General features: G+C 38.3%; 1 protein-coding gene across 2 annotated transcripts in view; it reads right to left on the bottom strand.

Moving 5' to 3' along the window:
- Nucleotides 1-19853, bottom strand: part of SLC4A7 (solute carrier family 4 member 7) — a 158310-nt gene that overhangs the window by 31717 nt on the left and 106740 nt on the right. For both annotated transcript variants that reach the window (XM_006261748.4, XM_019497966.2), the window contains 7 exons: nt 13924-14039; nt 12241-12398; nt 8995-9082; nt 6786-6932; nt 4780-4883; nt 2987-3161; nt 470-603 (listed from right to left, as the gene is read on the bottom strand). In XM_006261748.4, coding sequence (XP_006261810.2) covers nt 470-603; nt 2987-3161; nt 4780-4883; nt 6786-6932; nt 8995-9082; nt 12241-12398; nt 13924-14039 — 922 coding nt within the window. The remainder of the gene's footprint in view (nt 1-469; nt 604-2986; nt 3162-4779; nt 4884-6785; nt 6933-8994; nt 9083-12240; nt 12399-13923; nt 14040-19853) is intronic.

Here is a 19853-nt window from a genome sequence, read left to right as displayed (position 1 = left end):
GGCCTGGGCTCCGCAGACCCCAATGCAGCTACTTGCAGCATCCCCAACCACCTGTCATGAGCAGCCCAGGATCTGTAGTGGGTGGAAGGAACCTGCCAGGAGCGCAGGCTGACCATGGCAGGTGGCAAGGGGAGGCTACAAGTGGCTACACCAGGGTCTGTGCAGCCTTAGCCTGGCTCACTGCTGGCAGCAGGTGCATATGCACCTCAGGGTGGACAGCAGGGAAGAGGCCGGGACTGCACTGCCACAAGAAGGATCAGAGCTCCAGTTCACAAGTCCCACAGTTAAAGTCTTGTAAACTCCTCTTGCAAACTGACATACATTCAAACCGAAGCTGAAAAGCAGCTCTTTTTTAGTTTTGGATCAAATCAAGAGGCTGAGTCATAACACCACCATACAGAACTGAGATCTAAAATTCTATGGTCTTAAAATGCAAAGTAGCGTGGCAAGATCAGAAAATGTTACTTACTTGCAGAATTTAAATAATATTTTCTCAAATACTAGAACTGGTCCAGTGCTCCCCAATATTGTAAGAGGCTGCCCAGCAAACAGAGAATAGGCAATCCCAGTTAACGAGGCTCCAAAGAGAGACTCTATTGCACTCTGTTTGGGGAAAAAAAAATCTTCATGACTACACTGATTTTAAAATTAACATTTCCCATATTGTTTACATATTTAGGGTATTAAAATACATTAACTTAGAAACAAGACATGATGTAAAAGCATTGAAGTCATTGTTTCACACACAAGTGTAACTTAACACAACTTTGCTGGAACAGCATCATGGTCAAAAGATTTGGACTGTTTTACTCTTGAGAAATGTAAAGCAGTCCAAAACCATGAGAGAAAAAAAAATGTTATTCATTCTGGAGGCTGTGAAGGAAAGCACCTAACAAATGTTATAACAAAAACATAGTACCTAATCAACACATGTTCTAATAAAGTTGTCTGTCTCAGTCTCATTAAGAAAGAAGACTTGATCTGAGCCTTCAAGAGGCTGAGAAGCGACCACACCAGACCTGTATCAAAATAGCATGTGTGCTATATCAAACCTGCACCCATCAGCCATGCATTGCAAAACGCATCTAACTAGGCTTACTGAAAAATACTGGGTTATGAATACATGACAATAAGTCTGAGAACCAATAAGCCAACATCCCATTGGGGGCAGGGGGAGGAAGGAGAGAAATAATCTACCCTGGGAGAGAAGCAAACTTTTTACAATACAAATCAGTACAGTATTAAAGATTTTCACAAATTATCTAATCTAGTTAGAATTAGAATGATGAAAAAGTTATTCAACAGACAATGAGATTTTTGAGCAGCAAGTTTTAAAAACCTATTTGATATTCAGTAATTATTCAAATCTGAGAAAGATACAAAAATTAGGCACAAAATTATTCAATGAAACACAACCAGGAGTAAAACTGATTTGCTGAATGGGGGCCACAAACAATGTAACTTCATAAATCATAAACAATTTAAGAGGCTTATAAAACCCAGCTTCTTTCAACAATTAACCTTGAACAAGTGTTTTTAAGTCAGTGCATTAACTCTGGGCTTTCAATCAGGCTGTCAGGAAAAGGAAATACTGAGGAAGTGACAGCTTTTGTGAATGGGGGAGGGGGATGAACACAAACTGTGTACCTTACAAAGTCATCTACTGGACTTGAAAGAATATTTGCACAAACTAAATTTATTATACTCAGTGATTCACACCCAAATATTTAAAAGGCAGGAACAAACCTACAAACAATCCCAGACAGCTAAAAGAAAGAAGCTATTTATACATCAAGCTCAAAAGAAACAGGTCTAAAAAATGACACAAGATGCACATTCAACAAACATGTTAACATTTTTATGCTAATTATCTGAACAGATTTAGGTGCAGGTTAAGTACTGCGTAGTAAAGAATATTACTTATTTCCATAAGTAGATTTTGTAATAGCCAATAAGTTGTTCAAATTTTCATATCAATAGGCAAATATCTAAGTTACTAGCATTTAATCACACTATCTTTTGCAAACAACTAATAGCACTGACACAAGTTCAAACATTTGCTCTGAAAAGTAATATGGTGAATTCTGTGTTTTGAAGTAGAAGTGTTTAATCAAAACCCTAAAAAAATTGAGATATTTAAAATATACCCTTTTCACTCAAAGTAGTCTAATTTTCACATTTCAGAAAGCAGAAAATATACTTCATTAAATTATTTTAATTTTATTATTAGCCAATTAATGCAGAAACAGCAACTTGAGACAGATGATGTGACCATTCCCTCCCCTTTCTGAAAAATGCAACACATTATTACAGAATTTAATTAAAATAGATCTGGTGCTGTTAAACACTGTTCATATTGTACTACCAAAATTGAAATTGTGCTTTATAGCCAACTACATTAATACATACAAATGAAGAGTATTTTCTGTTTGTAAGCCTTCGTTATTTCCTCTGACTGAGAATAAGAACAATATACAAATAGTGAAAAAGTATATTTTACCCATTGTTTAAATACACAATTCACTTCCTCTACTAGTGTATTGCAGATATCATCCATCCAGGCTTATTACTCAAGGCCATTAGGTTTTTTTTTACTATCCACCTTGAGCCTGTGACTTATCCTAAGCAGACCCACTGGGATGGTGCACCTTTATGGATTTAAGTTATACTTTTTTAAATTAAGACCCAGTTCTATCCCCCCTTTCCAAAGAGAGGCAATGCAAGACCTCTCTCAATTCATGAAGCCATTCATCCAGTAAGGCAGGATAAAGATTTTTACCTCGACTGTGCATCTTCTCCTGTTCACATGGGTTTCCCACATTTTCCACAGCAATTACCTTTTGGGGGAAGGTCTGTTTTGGGGCAGGCTAAATCAAGTGCTGTGGGTAAATTCTTCAAATAAAAGTGTGAATAAATGAGACAAATGCACACAGTGACTTGCCTCTGAAGATCTAAAAGCCTGGCTACTACCATTCTTTGTACTCACTATTCTGCCTTGTGTAGCTTCTCCCAGGAGCCCTCCAAAAGTGATTACAGGAGACATACAGGCACAGTATAGGAAAAGAATCGAGGCCAGGCACTGCAGGCTTAGTGCATCCTTGAAGTCACTCAAGAAAAAAGTTGTTTTCCTTTTGATGTCAAGCATCAAACCACCAAAAAGCCTAAATAGGTGAGATGAAACTTGTCAAACTGTACACTAGAGGATTCTAGCTAGTTAAAACTATGGGCTACACAAGACTGCCAGTGCCAATTGCTAGCACAAGTTAACCACTTCATAATCCAATTTAAAATAATACTAAAATGTAAAATAAATTTAGATGATTCCAATTAAGCAATTTTAGAAAAAGCAATTATATTTAACATTTTTAAAAAGTGGCTACGTATTTTGCATATAATGGGCTAGATATTGAAAAAGATCCTTGGAAATTATTTTAACCAAGCAACATTTAGAACCTCATACCCAAATGCAATGACATTCAGAACAAACTGAACATGAAAAGAGCAGTTCAAATGTAGTTCCAGAACCATTGTCATTTCCTGCACTCCAATGTTTACAAGAAATCTATAAGAGTTCTAGAAGCAGCTTTAGTTTCATTTTTTAGCGAAATTCTCCATATATAGAGTTTTCTAAATATATAAATAACATCTGTCTCCCAACTGTTGCAGCAATAGGCTCTAGATATAGAAGAATTTTAAGGAAAATAAAAGAAGACATAGTATAATGAATTCAACTGAGCAAAATAGAAGCAGAAACTGCTATTATGATGATGGATGTTATTTAAAATGTTGACAAGGTCAAACCCAGATTAAACCAAATATTTACAAAAATATTTGGTTATGAATTCAGAGTATGGTTACAAAAAAAATGGAAAAAACATAACATGCTGTTCTTAAGAGAAGGATCGTTTGTGCATATTACAAGCTCCATTGGCCTGTATATGGAAGCAAGGAAGACTTTACTTGAGCTGAAAATCAAGTCAACTCATATGGTGACAGGTTCTCTTTAAATCTCTAAAAACATACTACTGACTAGTTTTAGCCTATGGAATATTATTTTCGGAATTTCTAGTTTTCCCCCTATTCCTGATCCAAGGCTGGTTCTGGGGAAAGAATTAGAATATAGCCTGTCAAATATTTTACTAAATTGATAGAAAATTAAATGTTGTAGTCAAGGGTACCTGTTTACTAAGCTTGCCAGAAAAGGAATGTGATTTATGTACAAGAGTTGTCATTGAAAATGAGTTCAGGACAAATATCAATACTTCACCTACGTTCTGTTCCTTGCTGGAAGCTATCAATGTTTGAATGTGGAGACTGCCCAGTAATCTCTGTTTTGTTGGGTATCTTTTAATTTCTTCTGTAGAATTCTTCTTTGACACTGATTTTTTGTTTCTATGTAACATTTTGAATATCTAGCCCAGTATAGAAAAATTTCAATTTTCTGCTATATGTATGATAAATGCATGCTTTATAACAGCTTAAAATCAAAAACGAATTCTGAAAATTTAGTCAATTAAAGGAGGCATTATCATATAATGAAATCCTTCACAAGTGTGTTGAGAAATATTGACATACTGTTGATAATGATTTAAAGTAGGCCAATCATAGGTAAAAACTTAACACTTGAAAAGGAAAAGAAAGAGATGCGCTTAATTAAATCCTTTCAATTCACAATAAAGGTATTGATAATGTCATCACAGAAAACTGTAATTAGTAATGATTTATTGCTCCTATTTTTTTTTTTTTTGCGATTACTCGAACTTAATTAAGCAAACACACCTTCCAGTCCTTTGTAGCTCAGGTCCAGCATGATGGCCCTCTTCTTTGAGTGTCTCTCCAGTAGGGGTAGATCCATTTGGAAATTTAGGTAGCTTCCTTTTCTCCTATATCAGGAAAAAAAACATATGATTTAAGATTTTTTCTTACTAACAAGCATTAATTCATATGAAGTACAGATACCCAATACTTAAAAAGTAATTGAGCTTTAAAATACTACTAAGACAACATTTCATAAATATTTCTGCTAATAATGTAACACATTATTCCAGAAGTTCTCAGAAGGCAATATTATTCCTTTCTGGGTCATATGTTCTTTGATAATTAAATTGAATTAAAATATTTTTAGCAAATTTTTACCACTATGCCTGAATCTTTTATACCTAAAATTCCATAATATACAGATTACATAAATTGTGCTATAATGTGTCAAGGCACGCAATACATATACAAATGCATACTCCAAGAAACACAAGACTCAAGCCATCCATTTATGACCTTCTTCTCCATCAGCATTGCCCTTTAGCCTAAAGTACTCCCCTCTCTCCCTCCCAACCTTAGGTCTATCTCCTTCATGTATTCAGAGAGAAACCTCATGTTCCATCAGCTTTCAGTTTACTAGAACATAAAAGCCAAGCTCTTATAGACTCCTTTTCTAGTACTGTTTACCTTTTCTGTCATGTTCTAGTCTCAGCTGATCTTTCTTGAACAACTGGGACCACATTTGTTTTTTACATTCATAAATGCTTATAACAAAAATAGCTGTATTTCATCTATTCAAGTTTAGTATAACAGCAAAACAAGCTTGTTTGTTTAAGATGGCAAAGATACTTATAAAGCATATTTAAAACAGGGTTTTTACTTCAGTCTGGCTTCTATCTGTTCCATTTTCTTCAAAGTTTAATGGAACCATATCAACAGATTCCCTTTCAAAAAACTGACATCCCTCATTTTACTTGTCAGTGAGGCCAAACATGCGCTTATTGGAGTAGGTGCACTCATTGGTGTCACACATAGGGCTGATTTTTTTGGGGCTGGCCATACAGGTGCCTATGAATGAGATGACAGCCAGCCCTGCCAACAAGCCAGCAATGGCAGGAGCACGCACAGAACTGCGTGGCCAAGTAGCTCCTTCTCAAATTGTATACTGCATTCCAGAAGGTCTAAACCACCAATCTGCACAGTGGCGTTAATTCTTCCCTGTTTCCACTGGAAATACTTCACCAGATGCATCCTAGGATCGTATTTGCCTGCTTCACAGCTGTACCACATTACTGGTTCAGTTATTATGCAACTTATGTCTTTTTCTCCCTCAGTCATTTCCATCACTAAGTCCTGCCCAAGGCTGTTAGCACCTGAAGAAGTAACACCACCAGCCCTTTATGAGCCAAATACCTGTCCCTCAATAGATCAGATCCCTTCTCTAGCAATTTCCCTCCTCTACACAAAAAGTGAAGTTCCCTTTGGGGCATAATTTCCCAGCCTAACTGGTAGTGGGACATCCCACAGAAGCAATACAACACACTTAGAATTGCAAACTGAAGGCAAAGCTTGTGAGGCAAATATCATTCCAAAACATAACCCAATGTATTAGCATTACACTTTTTATTTAAATTTTACATTGCTTTTATAGTCTAATTTATCCTATTTTCTGTCTAAATCTGTCAACTGTGTTTTCATTATCCTTTTATTACCCTTTCGCAATGTTCTTGTTTACACTAATTAAATTCATGCAACATACTTTTATATCAAACAACATTATTAAAAGAACAAAGAAACCCACACGAAATAAACCTTAATTTCTCACTTCAAACGTACACAAACAGATGCACACAGTTCACGTAGTTAGTGTTATTTTAAGGTGGGTCGAATCTTTCTCCCCAGTGGGTCTGGTGTTTTTCTGCTGCTTTAGTAAAGGTTAATTCAATGTACGATTTAAAATGTTACAATGTAATTGAAAATATGCTTTAGCAATAAGTCAAAAATTGTCATTCTGTAAAATCTCTTACCTGAGAAGGCACACTTTTTGGTGGCTCAATGCGTATAGATGGATCCCATTCTCCTGGCGGAAGGACAGTCACTTGGTCTAAAAATTCATCAATTCCTGATAACAGATCATTTCGATCTTTCGCTTTATAAGCAACATCATGGAAAACCTTTATGAAAGAAAAAGACACAAACATTTACTTCTGTGGAAGAATACTTCATTAAAAGAAAGAAAAGCTTCAGTTTAAAAAAAAAAAGCATCACATTTTCAAAGGGTCCTCAACAAGGCTCTTATTGGTACATTTGAAATGTAACATGCAACATTACTTGAATATACAATTTTTCACATACTAGAAGTCTGTGTAGCTAGTGGGTTTTGGACATGCAAAACCTTTCACATTTGTACATAAGCACTTGCATGCATAAAAAACTTTCAATAGGCATATAGAAGTCACTGCTCACCCCAAATGTTTGTAAAAATATCCCCAGCTATGTTATTAAAACCGTAGTTCATCAAAAAGCTTTAAAAAAAGTATTGTCTTCTGCTGATCAGAAATGCCAGTTACTTTTTGCATTTCACCATACAGCCAAAGGAGACTGTTCAGATTTTAATAAACATTACAGAAAAAGGCACATTCTTAGAAATCAGGACCCTCTTTTAGGTTTAATCCCTCCTCTTCAAAACTCATGATATGGTATTGAGTTGCCTTTCAAAGACAGTTTTCCTATATATAAAAATCTAGAGATTAAATTTTTTTTTAATTTTTTTTTTTAACATCAGAGGGATGTTGCAAGAATTCATTATCTGGAAATTTTAAAACGCATATTACTCTGTCTATAAACCACCATTATTTAGGATCACCAAATTTATTTGGTAGAAGTGAACTGAACTTATAGAATTGATTGTACATTACATGCCATGGTAGTGCTCTGAGTTAACACAAAGCATTTAAAACAAACTCCACACCAACACATGCATTACGCTTAAAATCAGGAGCTTCATTTTCATTACATTACATGTCCTTTACTTTTGTGCATTCTGGATGACGTCTTTTAAATTCTGGATGACTTCTTTTAAATGTAGAAAGCATGGAGTCAAATTGCATTTCCATTAGTCAAAGGCATATCTGTCATTGCAAAGTATAATCTCCAAATACATTCAATTTCACAAACCAGTGTATGACTATCACTACTTTGGATTTCTAGTTTCAAGTTAAACAAATTAAGTTTAACTTAAAAATGTTAAATCACCTTTCTTTTGTGGAGTTTGACCCAGTAACATTTTTATTTATTTTTCACACAGGAATGGCAAATCCCAAGCCCTACCCACAAGTGGCAGAAATTCACATCTCAGAAATAAAGGCATTCAAGGGAGAATATTCTGTAATTATTTAAATAGTATTTTATATAATGCATATGATAAATACTACCAAATTAAATGTTAACTATCAATAAGTTAAAGTATTTTAAAAAATGCATGCTAAGCCCAAAAGCTAATTAAAATTCTGGACTTTCAGAAATAAATTAAAACATATCCAAACACAGAACACACCATTCTAAAATTTCTAGTTTAAAATTCATAAGTTAAATATTGCTTTTGTCTCAAGAAATGTCAAAATTTCAGAAGCTGACTTACTCCAATGATACCTGCAATTCAGTAGGTGGCACTCCACCTCCAATTTGAAACAAATACCCTTTACTGTGCTCTTCTTGGTGTGGACAAACAAACCAGGTCCTGACCTCCTTGCCTACCTAAAGAGTATACAACACTTTGCCAAACACTGAAAGTGTCACTTCAAGAATCTAGTAAAATTCTAAGTTTGGACATTACATTCCTTTAACTCCTCCTGCTGATGTTTGAACTGTTCACAGTATTCTTATTTTTCTCTTAACAGTTGTACAACATTTGTGTGCTGCTTAACAGCTATGAAGTTTCATGCCAGAGATGGATGCATTTAAGCAGAAGAAAAAGGAATCTGCACTAAATAGCTTGTATGGTCTTTATGAAGTAGGTTTAGGATTATTTTACAAGAGTCATGGAATAAGTTGCTATTATATACTCTGCAAAAAAGGCATGAATTTATTTTTACTAAAATTAGTTTGGCTGTGCCATGCCTAAGTTACAGCTTTTGAAGACATTTCATTAAGCAGTCAATAAGCACATTATTTCAGATTTTTCCAATACACACCACTTGGGTCTCTATCAATGGATTTTATATCTATACTACTTACATCATCTGTCATAAGTGTTGCAATTGATCTTCCAATTTCATGATACTGTGGTCCCTTGCCTGCTGGGCCAAGCAAGAGAAACAAGAACCTGTACAGAAAATGAGACAGACGAGTAGAGCTATTATATTTTAACAGTTATTGATCCTTTCCCCCCCCCCCTTTTTTTTTTTTTTTTTTTTAAACAAGCATGTTATTTCAAGAAACTGAAGCAAAAAGTCATTCATAAAGCTATTGATCTCATGGATGGCCATAATAAATTAGAGAACTGCAATTCAAAATCAGCTGTGAAATAAAGTTATTTTCAAAAGATAGCAAAAAGGTGGGGCGTGGAAATCTAAAAGTATTCCTTTAATTCATCACATCTTCCATTACACATAATCCTGAAACCTTTGAAGATGCATACATGCACTTAAAATTGCAACTTTAAGCTATCAAAGTACAGCAGGGGTGGCCAAAATATGTCTTGTGGGCTGCATCCAGTCCACAGCAGGTCCCTTGGTGACAGGCAGCTCCTTCCAGCTGCTGCTGTCAGCCCCATGGTACACTGGTGGGGACCTGCAATGCACAGCCCTAACCCCATACTCCCAGTACCTGGTCTGGGCTTGCTTGCCCAATTTCAGCAGCAGAAGCTGTTGCTCAGCACAGGGAGAAAAGCAGCCCTTCCCCTCCCGCTGCTGGCAGTTCCCTGCTGCAGCTGCCCAGAGCCCACACTGAGCTGCCCTGCATCTGCACTGCCACCTCTGGGCTGCCCTGCAGGGCAGTGGTGGCAGCGCAGAACAGACTCAGGTGGCTACAGCAGGGAACTGCCGGCAAGAGGAGGAGGAAGGGTTGCTTTCCCCCTGAGCTGAGCAACAGCTTGTCTCACACTGCCACTACTGAGCCCAGGAGGATGAGCCTACAGCAGGAGCCGCCACCACCTACGATGCCTAGGAATCATTTTGGAACCAAGAGTTCTAGTTTTTTGTATGTAACAAGACAGTCGCACTGCAGACCTGCCCCAGCCTTGCTGCGTGCTCAGGGGGCGGCAGGGCATGTGACAGGCGGGTGGTGCAGTGCAGGAGGGAGGCCAAGTCAGGGCTGCACATGGGTTCCAGCTGATCCACTCTGCTCCGGTGGAAGCGAGTCTGGAGTGGGCACATCGTACTGGGGTGACACATGACTGGTAATGACAGGGAAGCACAACAGGGCACAGGGGCTCCAGGCTGTCACAGGGTGGGGGAAGGTGCTGACCAGCTCAGGGGGGAAGGGGGCACACTCAGGAGTCCCATGCACACCCCACCATACCCACAAACCCTCCCCTGCAAACCCCACAACCACACCCTTCCTCCACACAATCACATACCCCACAAACACTGCACCCACCCATACCCCGCACCAATCCCATACCCTCCCCACACATACCCCCATGTGCCTCTACGAGGAGCCCCATTTACTGCTACGTGCACTCACACACACCCTAAGCCACCCTCCCCCTCCACATACCTCAGAAGCCCCATACCCACCCACCTACACATCTCTACAAACACTCCCTTCCACAAACCCCTCACCCACATCCCCCCATCCCACACCCACCCCTCCACACTCCCCTGCAACATACAAGAGTAACACTTCATTTGGAGCTATTATGCAATCACCTCTATATACACCACACAAAAATCTGGACAAAAATATTTTTTTAAATAAAATATGTTATTGTTAATGTTTGATTTTAGCATATAATTTGGGTTTTTTTCCAGTTACAAGACAGCAAACCCCCTTCCCAAAAGGAGTACTTCTGGGGGCAAGGGAAGGAACTTCTGGTGGTAAAGGTCAGCGATTCGGGGGCACAATTTCCTTTTCCAAAATGGTGACCAGGGGGCAGGGCAGCCATCAAGGGGGGCTGGGCTACCCTTGTGGCCCTCCACAGCTCACCAAAACTCATTAAGCGGCCCTCCATCTGAAATAATTGCCTGCCCTGAGGTAGAGTGAAGTAAAGATGTCACAGGAAAGCAATACAAATTGGCAGCTAAACAGAGAAACAGGCCTCAAACTTAAGCCATCTGACAATTTTTTCTATGGATTTCTGTTTTTCTCCAAATCTCAAAAGCACCAGTAATTGAGTTAGGACACTATCAAGATTACCCAATCTTATTATTTTCCTTTATCTGTAAATATGGTACTTCCATTGGAAAATCACTGACTGAAGAACTTCTGAACACTGCTATATAAAGAAAAGCAATCATTCAAGTTCTTTGAAGACTGAATTGCCTCTCTTATTTTAGATAGGAGGAACAGATGAACCAAACACACACAGATCTATATTTACCCACCACATACACACAATCAACATACATATTTTCTGTTTAATGACAAATGTTCATGCACTTGATCAAAGCATGGGTGAAATTTAACCCTTTCTGGGCACAGTCTGTAGAAATTAGTTTATAAAATTATCTTGAACATTTCCTTACAACCCTCTATCAAATCCAGTCAATGTTTCTTTATCAACCTAACTTAAAATTTTCAATTTATTCAAACAGTTTTCAACAACATTCAACAGCAAACATCCCAGGGGGTCCACAAGCTTTTTCAGCACCTAGGGCTGGATGACAGCAGGGAAGGAATTATACTGACCACTGAAGGAGTAGAAAAAGAGGAGCGCGTGAGGTTGGGGGGGGGGGAGGAGGGGGGCAGAGAAAATCACCAGGCTCCTCACTTGAGCTGCAGCTGCTACTACTACTGCTTAAACAGCAAAGGCTGACTGCTGCTGCTGAGCAACAAGCGGCAGCATGGGCTCCCGAGGGTCCCCTCCTGGTGCCCTTCCCTCTCCCCCACTCCTGAGGGTGGGGAGTGGGTCTCATGGCAAGGCCACCCAGAAGGAATAGGCGTCATTCCACTCCCTTTCTACTCCTGCCAGATGCTCTGCTGGGTAGTGTGGCCCCCACCCAGCTCCCTATGGCTGGGCTGCACAGGGTTCTGCCAGCCACAGAAAAACTGGGGGGGGGGGGGGGGGGGGGAGGGTTAGCAGTTTGGCCAAAAGGGGGCCATACTGGGGCACCCTCTAAGTCAGTATCCAGGGATGATCCCCCACTAGCTCTGCCCTAGTTACGTTACTGAAACATCCAGTCTTGAAAATGATCAGGTGTTCCCTGGAACTCCTTGGAATCCCAACAGAGTAGATCCACCACTGTACCTCATCATGCTTTAGCATTGAAGTGCTGCTACTTATAATACAAGTAAAATCATGGCATTCAGGGATTTCTTTACCGTGTAGCAACAGGAACTTCTGTGAGACCTGAGAGAAGCACAGCAGGGGCCAGCCTCACAAAAGCAATAATTGGTCTTTCTAAGAAATCTACTTCTCCCACCAACACATTTGATGCTTCTGCTCCTGTAGGAATTTTCCTCATGAAGTTCATATCGACCTATTACATAATAATATAAAACAACTGTTTATTGCCTTGCAGTTGAAAGTGAAAAAAAATCTACAAACTATTTTTTAGAACTAAACGTATGTTACTCAACATTTGTACTACAATGACAAAGAAAATGCAAAACATTCACATAAAGAAACAAAAAGAAAAACACAATGTACATAAAATATGTCTGTCAGCAATATTTTAGTAATAGTCTGTTTTCTACCATTATAAATTAGCATTTCTACCACATATAATAGTCTAAGAAGGTGGAACTACATAAGCATTTTTGTAAAATAAACTTGTCAGGACAGAAATATTTTTTCTGAAGTAGGATATGACTTGACAAGTAAATCTACACAAACAGCTAAGGCGAGTTCATGTAATTATACACAAGTTTCCAGAATTTAGCCTTGTTGCATATCATGAGTTGCACTTTTACTATTATTTTTGGAAAGAAATGCATAATTTTATGACTGTCATTCACAAAAACAGACAGGTGAAACTTATTTCTGCATTAAAAATCAGAGAAGACCATTAAAAAGTTGTATAGCACATGAACTCTTTGTCCACACACACACACACACACACACACACACACACACAGATACACAAAAAGCACGAGAAACTAACACCAGTTAAACTGCTATCTAAGAAAACTTACAGCTGGCCTCTTGAGTCCCACACCAAGTGTGCCACAACTACAGTGCCAGGAGGCTGACTCCTGCCCAACAGGAGACAAGGCAGGTGTACAGAAGGACAGGCCAAGCAAAAACAAAAAAACTGTGACAGAGGAGCAGGAATAAATGGCAGCTGCCACGATCAGAGGAGAACTGCAATCTAAATTAGCTTCACTTGAGAATAATTACTTAACTTGGCAAGCAGCTTTGTTACAAACATTTACAGTATGGATTAGACTACAGAATTAAATTTTGTACCAAGAGCCATAAGGGATCTTGCAGCCCAACAAATATCAGTTACAAAAGACCGAAGGAGTTACGAGCAGTCCACAAGATCTGCCTAAGGAAGGAACATGATTTATGTTTTTTATTTTCAAACCTCCGTGTTTTCTGAATAATAAATTTGTAAAGGTCAAAGTCAGTCCCATTTAAAGCTCTTTTTGTGAAGAATAATCTTATTTCAGAAAGTTAGGGCAACAAGTTTACAAAAGCTAAACCAGTTGATGCATAACCCCCAAAATTCATTTTGTAAAAACTCTTGCAATATATCAGACTTCAATATATTACACAGTATTCCATTTGTAAGTGCAGCAGTTGCTTTACATGAAATGCCAAGAGTGAAGTGAAAGTTTACTCAAGAGAGTCCAGATATACCACAGAAGTAAATCGAAAGATATAATGCTTAATCTATGCTGCATTCTGATATTATCATAGTTTAACTTTCACCCCAAAAATAGAAATATAGTAAAAGTAACCAGTTTTTATTTAAGTAAACAGACAAAAAAATAAAATGAATAAATAAAGTTCTATGGCCCTGCTTAGTTATCATTGCGATTATATTTAATGTCATTTACCTTACTGAAGTCAACGGTACTGTTCTCTCTGCTTCCTCCTGTTCCATTACCTTTAACGTCTACATTTTTTCCAATGTCTAAGTTGCCAGGTGCAGACTGTGGAGATGCTAGGAGTCCTGTATCAAAATAAAACATACACTTTCAAAATGAAGCGTATTAAATAAATGAATAAAAAGAAAAGCAGACTGAGTGACACACATTGTTTGAGAACTCTGAATGTGGCAGCTTGCTTAAAGCAAACGTGGAAGTTAATAAACAAGGCAGTCCTGCATTAGTACTGTAAACATATAAGTTACTTTATTTTGAAAAATAATGAATGTTTGTTAAAAAATTAGATGTTGCCTAAATGGTGGCCATTTGCAAAACCATCACCAGGTAAAAGAAAAACAAGAGCGACTTTTTCCAGGAAGAAACGAAGCAGCCAAATCTTAATCTTAACCACCATCACTTCAAGGCAGAATCTATACCAATACGTTCCACACATACCGTACATTTGTAAGCCCTGGCATAAAGACACACATACTTGAGTGCATTTTACAATATTTGTTTCTAAAGTGCATATTTGATTAAAAACAGTAAGACTCAGACTTTGACCACACTGGGGATAGGCTCACGGTATACAACCAAAATAGTGATGCTGAGGGCAATTGAACAACTGTACAAGCCATCAACAGTTCAATCTATCCTTGTTTGAAGCAGTGTACGTTGTACTGTTGCTTGGCTAGATTACATTTCAAAGGTACAGTCCAGTTACATGCCCTAACGTGACGGCTAAGGCACTATAAGCTACTTGAGATGCTTCCCTCTGAGGCACTGGTTTCCTAGTTCAACACATTGCTTGCAGGACCTCTGATGCTGCCCAAAGAACCTTAATTGCTCAGCATTTCTGTCCGCAGGCCCACAAAGGCTGCAACTCTCTGGTTTAAGTGCTCAAGTCAAAAGGGGGGATTATACGTGTTGATGTACCCGTGCTATTTTTAACAACCAGTTAGCTGGGATGCTAATATTAACATTGCTGAAGCAGCAGATGCGTCAGTGCTGGCTGCAAAGTCACCTGGGTAAATCCGTTAGTTCTTAGACTGCATATTCATGCTGCCATGGCAAAATTACCATCACCACCCAGGATAAATCCAGGTATGCTTACTCAAGCTGCAACCCTACCTCATAGCTGTAATGTAGACTCATCTTAAGACTTTGCACAGTAGGTGTTAAAGAATACACTGCTTTATCCATACAAGACATTTCTAATGTGTTAGAACATGCTAATTAATATGGTTATTAGCATGCTTTTAAATTCTAGTCTATACAAAAGCTTATGGTTTTGCATACATGCAGAAAAATATTGAAATTAAATAAATAGTTAACAAATTAAACCTGACCTAAACACACTCTCTCACTTAGGGAAGTCAAAGTCTGCATGCGGTTGTTGCTTGCTTTTTTCGGTCTGAGCTTTTTCTGCAATTATCGTCCAAGGAGAGGAATGACCCCTTCTACCATTTGGCTGCTTTAATTCTCCCCCCCCACCCCCCCGAGACACCTGTAGTATTTGTCCACTCCCACATAAATCATTCCTCTGAACTCCAGAGAGGAGTTACTGCAATTGAACATGACTAAGTTCTCATTTTTGAGTTTGAGATATTTCAGTTTTTATTCTTCCATTTTAAAATAAAAGGGAGAGAGACTAGACAATCTAATCAAACAAAAACCAATGAAATTAATGGGCCTTAATTTTGTTTGAGAAACCTATACTATACAATGTATGGTACTAATATCAATATAAAAATCTCAAAATAAAAACAGAAAAAAATATCACTTTCTTTCCTTTTGCTATGAAATGTATATATTATTCACTGAACTGGACATAACTAGCAAACCCCACAATACACAGTCTACAAATCAGTGCAAAGCTTACTTTATAGAATAAGACTCCATCTTTAAAACTGCAAGAGGGATGCAAGGCAATTTCTGTGCTAAGAAAACAAAAAAGCCTGATTCTTACTACATGCAGGCAGGAAAGGAAGTATTTACAGGTAAATCTGAGAAAGGCAAGTTAAGACGCACTTTACTTTTCACTCCTAGAACAATAAAGGAAGCTAACTTAAGATACGGAATTAGCAAAAGATGATCAGCAAAGGTATCATTTTCCACCTGTACTCCAGTCACTCCATAAGTATCTTGTTGAGTTTATTCATGATATGTACCCTCTGCTTTACAGAGTAATTGGGTTCATACAGAATTTGATGGATGGGGAATTAACTCGCACAGTCCTGATCCTCGATTACCTGTAACATTAATGTCCTATGGGTGTTATGAGAGTGCCCAGTAGGAAAAGGTTTGGCTGCAACCTCCCCTGTGAATACAAAAATGGTGGCCTGAATTTGATCCCTTTGAGTTCTAAAGGTTCACAGTAACTATAAAAATTCCCATTTGGCCCTAGGATAATCAGTCCTAGGATAATATAGATTCTTACATAACCCAACACAAAAACATTCCCCCAGCATTCTTGCTTTTTAGCCAAGATTCAGCAGTTCTAGTACTAATATAGAAATTCCCAGCCCTTTCAAAACTGGGGCTTAACAGCTTTTTCTTTCCACCAACTCATTAAGCTTAAATAAAATACCACCCACAAAGTAACTACATTTTTATCATCTCAAGGATTTATGAGAAGATATCTAACAAGGAATAAATTGGCTTCTTATAGATCTGGCAATACACTAAAACCATTCCGCATCATCTTAAGTGGTGAGCTTGTGAGACAGCTTCCAAGTCCATTAGACCTTTGTAATCGGTCTAGTTTCAGAAGATATCTGGTGCATCAGAGTCAAGTACTTATTTTTTGAGTTCTGGATTCCATTTCCCAGACTTCTGCTGTGGTTACATTGCTCTAGGTGACATTCCCTAATGGATCATGTTTCCTCCCTGCTATTTATCTTTATTCTCCCTTTACTTAAAGGGGTCTAATAACTTAGGGATGTAACTTAATTCCTGATAATGATAAATTCTGAATTCCTTTTAATTTCAACTGCTTTTTTTGTTTTTCTCTTTAGGAGATATTCTGCATCTCTTACCCAGGTAAAAATCCATTTTGATTACAAAAAAAAGCCTACCAGACATAGAATTCTGAAGCAGAATGGAAGGTATCGAAGATTCAACCACAATTGTAATTGTATTCTGGTGGAGAGAGTCTGATTGACTATTGAAGAACTAGAGTGCTGTCACTCCTGCGTCTTATGCAAGATATTCATCGCATCAGTGGTTTCCTCCCATGCATTGTCTGTTTGGGGAGACTGAGAAACTCCTCTTCAGACTAGTAGGAGAAATTTATTTTCTTCTCTTCCCTAAACTGATAAACCCTGTCTTGATAAATGATCTCTTTGGAGAAAAGAAACTTGATTCCTTATTTTCAGAATGTCAGCCACAGAAAAATTCATAAAACCCTTGATGAGATGTTGAAGAAATGCTAACATGCCCGCAGCTTTTCTTGGTGTCATGATGCAAAGCAAACACGCACACCAACTCTACTACTCCAAAGGGGATTGCTAGTGCAGCTGATTAAGGTATTAAACTGCCAAAGAGGAAGAAACCCTGAAAAAAGTGTCTTAAACAGAAATTCCACAGACTCTTTGATACCTAGGCAGATTAAGGCTAAATGAGGCCATATAGAATAATACTTGACATCTTTTAAAATTGCTCTAAAAGATGCATCAAATGAAGGTATTTTCTAACATCATTCTTACTCGTATCAAATATGTTTTCTAGATATTTGGACTTCATTTAATACTAGAGACTCACAGACTGCTGCTCCCATAGGCAAAGGGAAAAAAGCAAGGAACTCTGCTCCAGGAAGGGGAAAGAAAATTACTTCAAATTAAGGAAAAATACAGCTAAGTAAATGTTACAATTGTTGTGTATATGTTTTTAATCAATTAAGTTTAAAATAAAAACCACCATGCATAGTCCTTTATAACTTTAGAAACAAGGGTTACATGCCTACATGACCTCCAAGAGTGCTGCCAAAAGATGAGCCCACTGGTGTCCATCCCACACAGTGCCAAAACCTCCAAATTAGGCATAAGCACATGCCTCTGGGGTCTTCAAGTCTCAATGGCCTGAGCACAGTTGTGCAGGGAAAGCTCAGGGCCATCAGGCATACACCAGAGCCATTTACTATGCCTAACTTGCAGGCTCAGGGACATACAGAGTGGTAAGGACTTATCTCTCAACAGTGCTCTTGGGCTCACTGGAGGCCATAAGCATAGCCAAGGACATCACACACACAAATGTTTACCTGTCAACTAGATTTCTGTTTACCGAAACATTCTTAAAAGTTTGAATACTTCTCTCATTCAATGGCACAGCTTGCAGCAGACTCAACACTGAAGATCTTGGCATTTTTTTCTGGCTGACCATGCCCCTTCTGCTGAAGGGATTCAGTTTTCAAACAAAAACATTCTGGAAATACTGGTCTTAAACTATTTTTTTTTATTTGAAGCAATTAAAATAAACAACTCAAAGAGCCAAATGTTAGAAGTCTACTTTTATCAAAATAAACTTTATCAGTTTTAATTTGTAAAAGCGAAGCCTTTGGCTGGGTTGTTAGATACTGAAGTCAAATTATAGCTCAACCAAGGATCTCTGTCTACCTTTTATACCAATTCACAATTTTTTAGATAGTTCCCAATATGTCTAGAGCAAAGAACAGGACAAAAATTAGGCACTGGAAGCTGCTACAAAAGAAGAGAGGCAAAACTAGTCAGTCTTTAATGTCACCCACAGAAAATCTGCACAGCCAAACACTTAGTTGCACTCCAGTATAGAGAATAGGTCTTCTGTAGTTTGTTCTGCAGACCTTAAAAAAGAGGATATCAGCCCAGTAGTGGCCCAGGGTGACAGTCTGGAAATTGTTTAAGGGTATGTCAAGAACTACCACTATTGATGTAAACACTGGATTTCTTGGGGGGGAGGATTGGAGGATAGCATCCTATTTACAGACAGATGAGAATTAGAAGAGCATCCACCACAGATTTCCCCAAACCAGTAAAAATGATCTCTACATAAATTCACCCCATTAAAATTTTTTTTCCTGTAAATGAGGCAGAGGAAGACTGCTCCCTCCTGTCCACCCTACAGAGACACATAAGGGCCTTACTCAAAAAATCCTTGCTCAGAGGATACCTTACAGAATAGATTTAGGTCTTGATTTTCTGTGGACCTTAATACACCCACTACTCACGACAGGCTGAAAAGGTGGAAAGGCAGAGATAGCCATGATATTAAATATGCTGATTACCCTCAACATTAAATACCTGCTAGAAACTTCACTCTTCTTTACCTGGATTCTTGGCCTGAATTACAGGTGGGTTGGTGCGGTTGGCTGGATCAAGCCTTCTCAACCTCAAGTCAGCCTAAGCAACGAGACTGGTGACTGCTCTTCAAAAATGCCTGAACATATTTTTGTTGCTACTCTACACAAACTGGTAGTGTGTTGCCCACCCCTCCTGTCCCCCCCTCCCCCCCTCCCCTGCCAAACACACACACAGATCTTAATAGTTTGCCCTTCTTTGCTAGACAAATGGAGAAAGAAATCCAAAGAAATCCTAAATGGTCCAACTTGGATATGATGACCAGGTAAGTCCCAGCACAACAGGTCAATTGTACATCAAGACTTTTTGTACTTTCAAGAAAGGCTTTTAGACATTTTCAAACAGAAAATGAAAGTAGAGGTATTCATAACCAGGGCATGATCCAGAAGAATTACCAAAATATTCAGGCTTATTGATTTTGCTGCTGGGATATAAGAGTAATTCCAATATCATGAATTAGTGTCTAAATTATAAAAACAAACATTTCATAAATGTATTGAGGTACTGTCACTGAAAATTCCTCTGTATTCTCTTTAGTATTATGTGCACATGAGTACACACAGTTTT

Source organism: Alligator mississippiensis, chromosome 5, assembly GCF_030867095.1.
Source record: "Alligator mississippiensis isolate rAllMis1 chromosome 5, rAllMis1, whole genome shotgun sequence".
In the NCBI taxonomy this organism is placed as follows: Eukaryota; Metazoa; Chordata; order Crocodylia; family Alligatoridae; genus Alligator; species Alligator mississippiensis.
The sequence above is the reverse complement of the archived record's forward strand: the minus strand, read 5'-3'. Positions and strand labels throughout refer to the sequence as shown.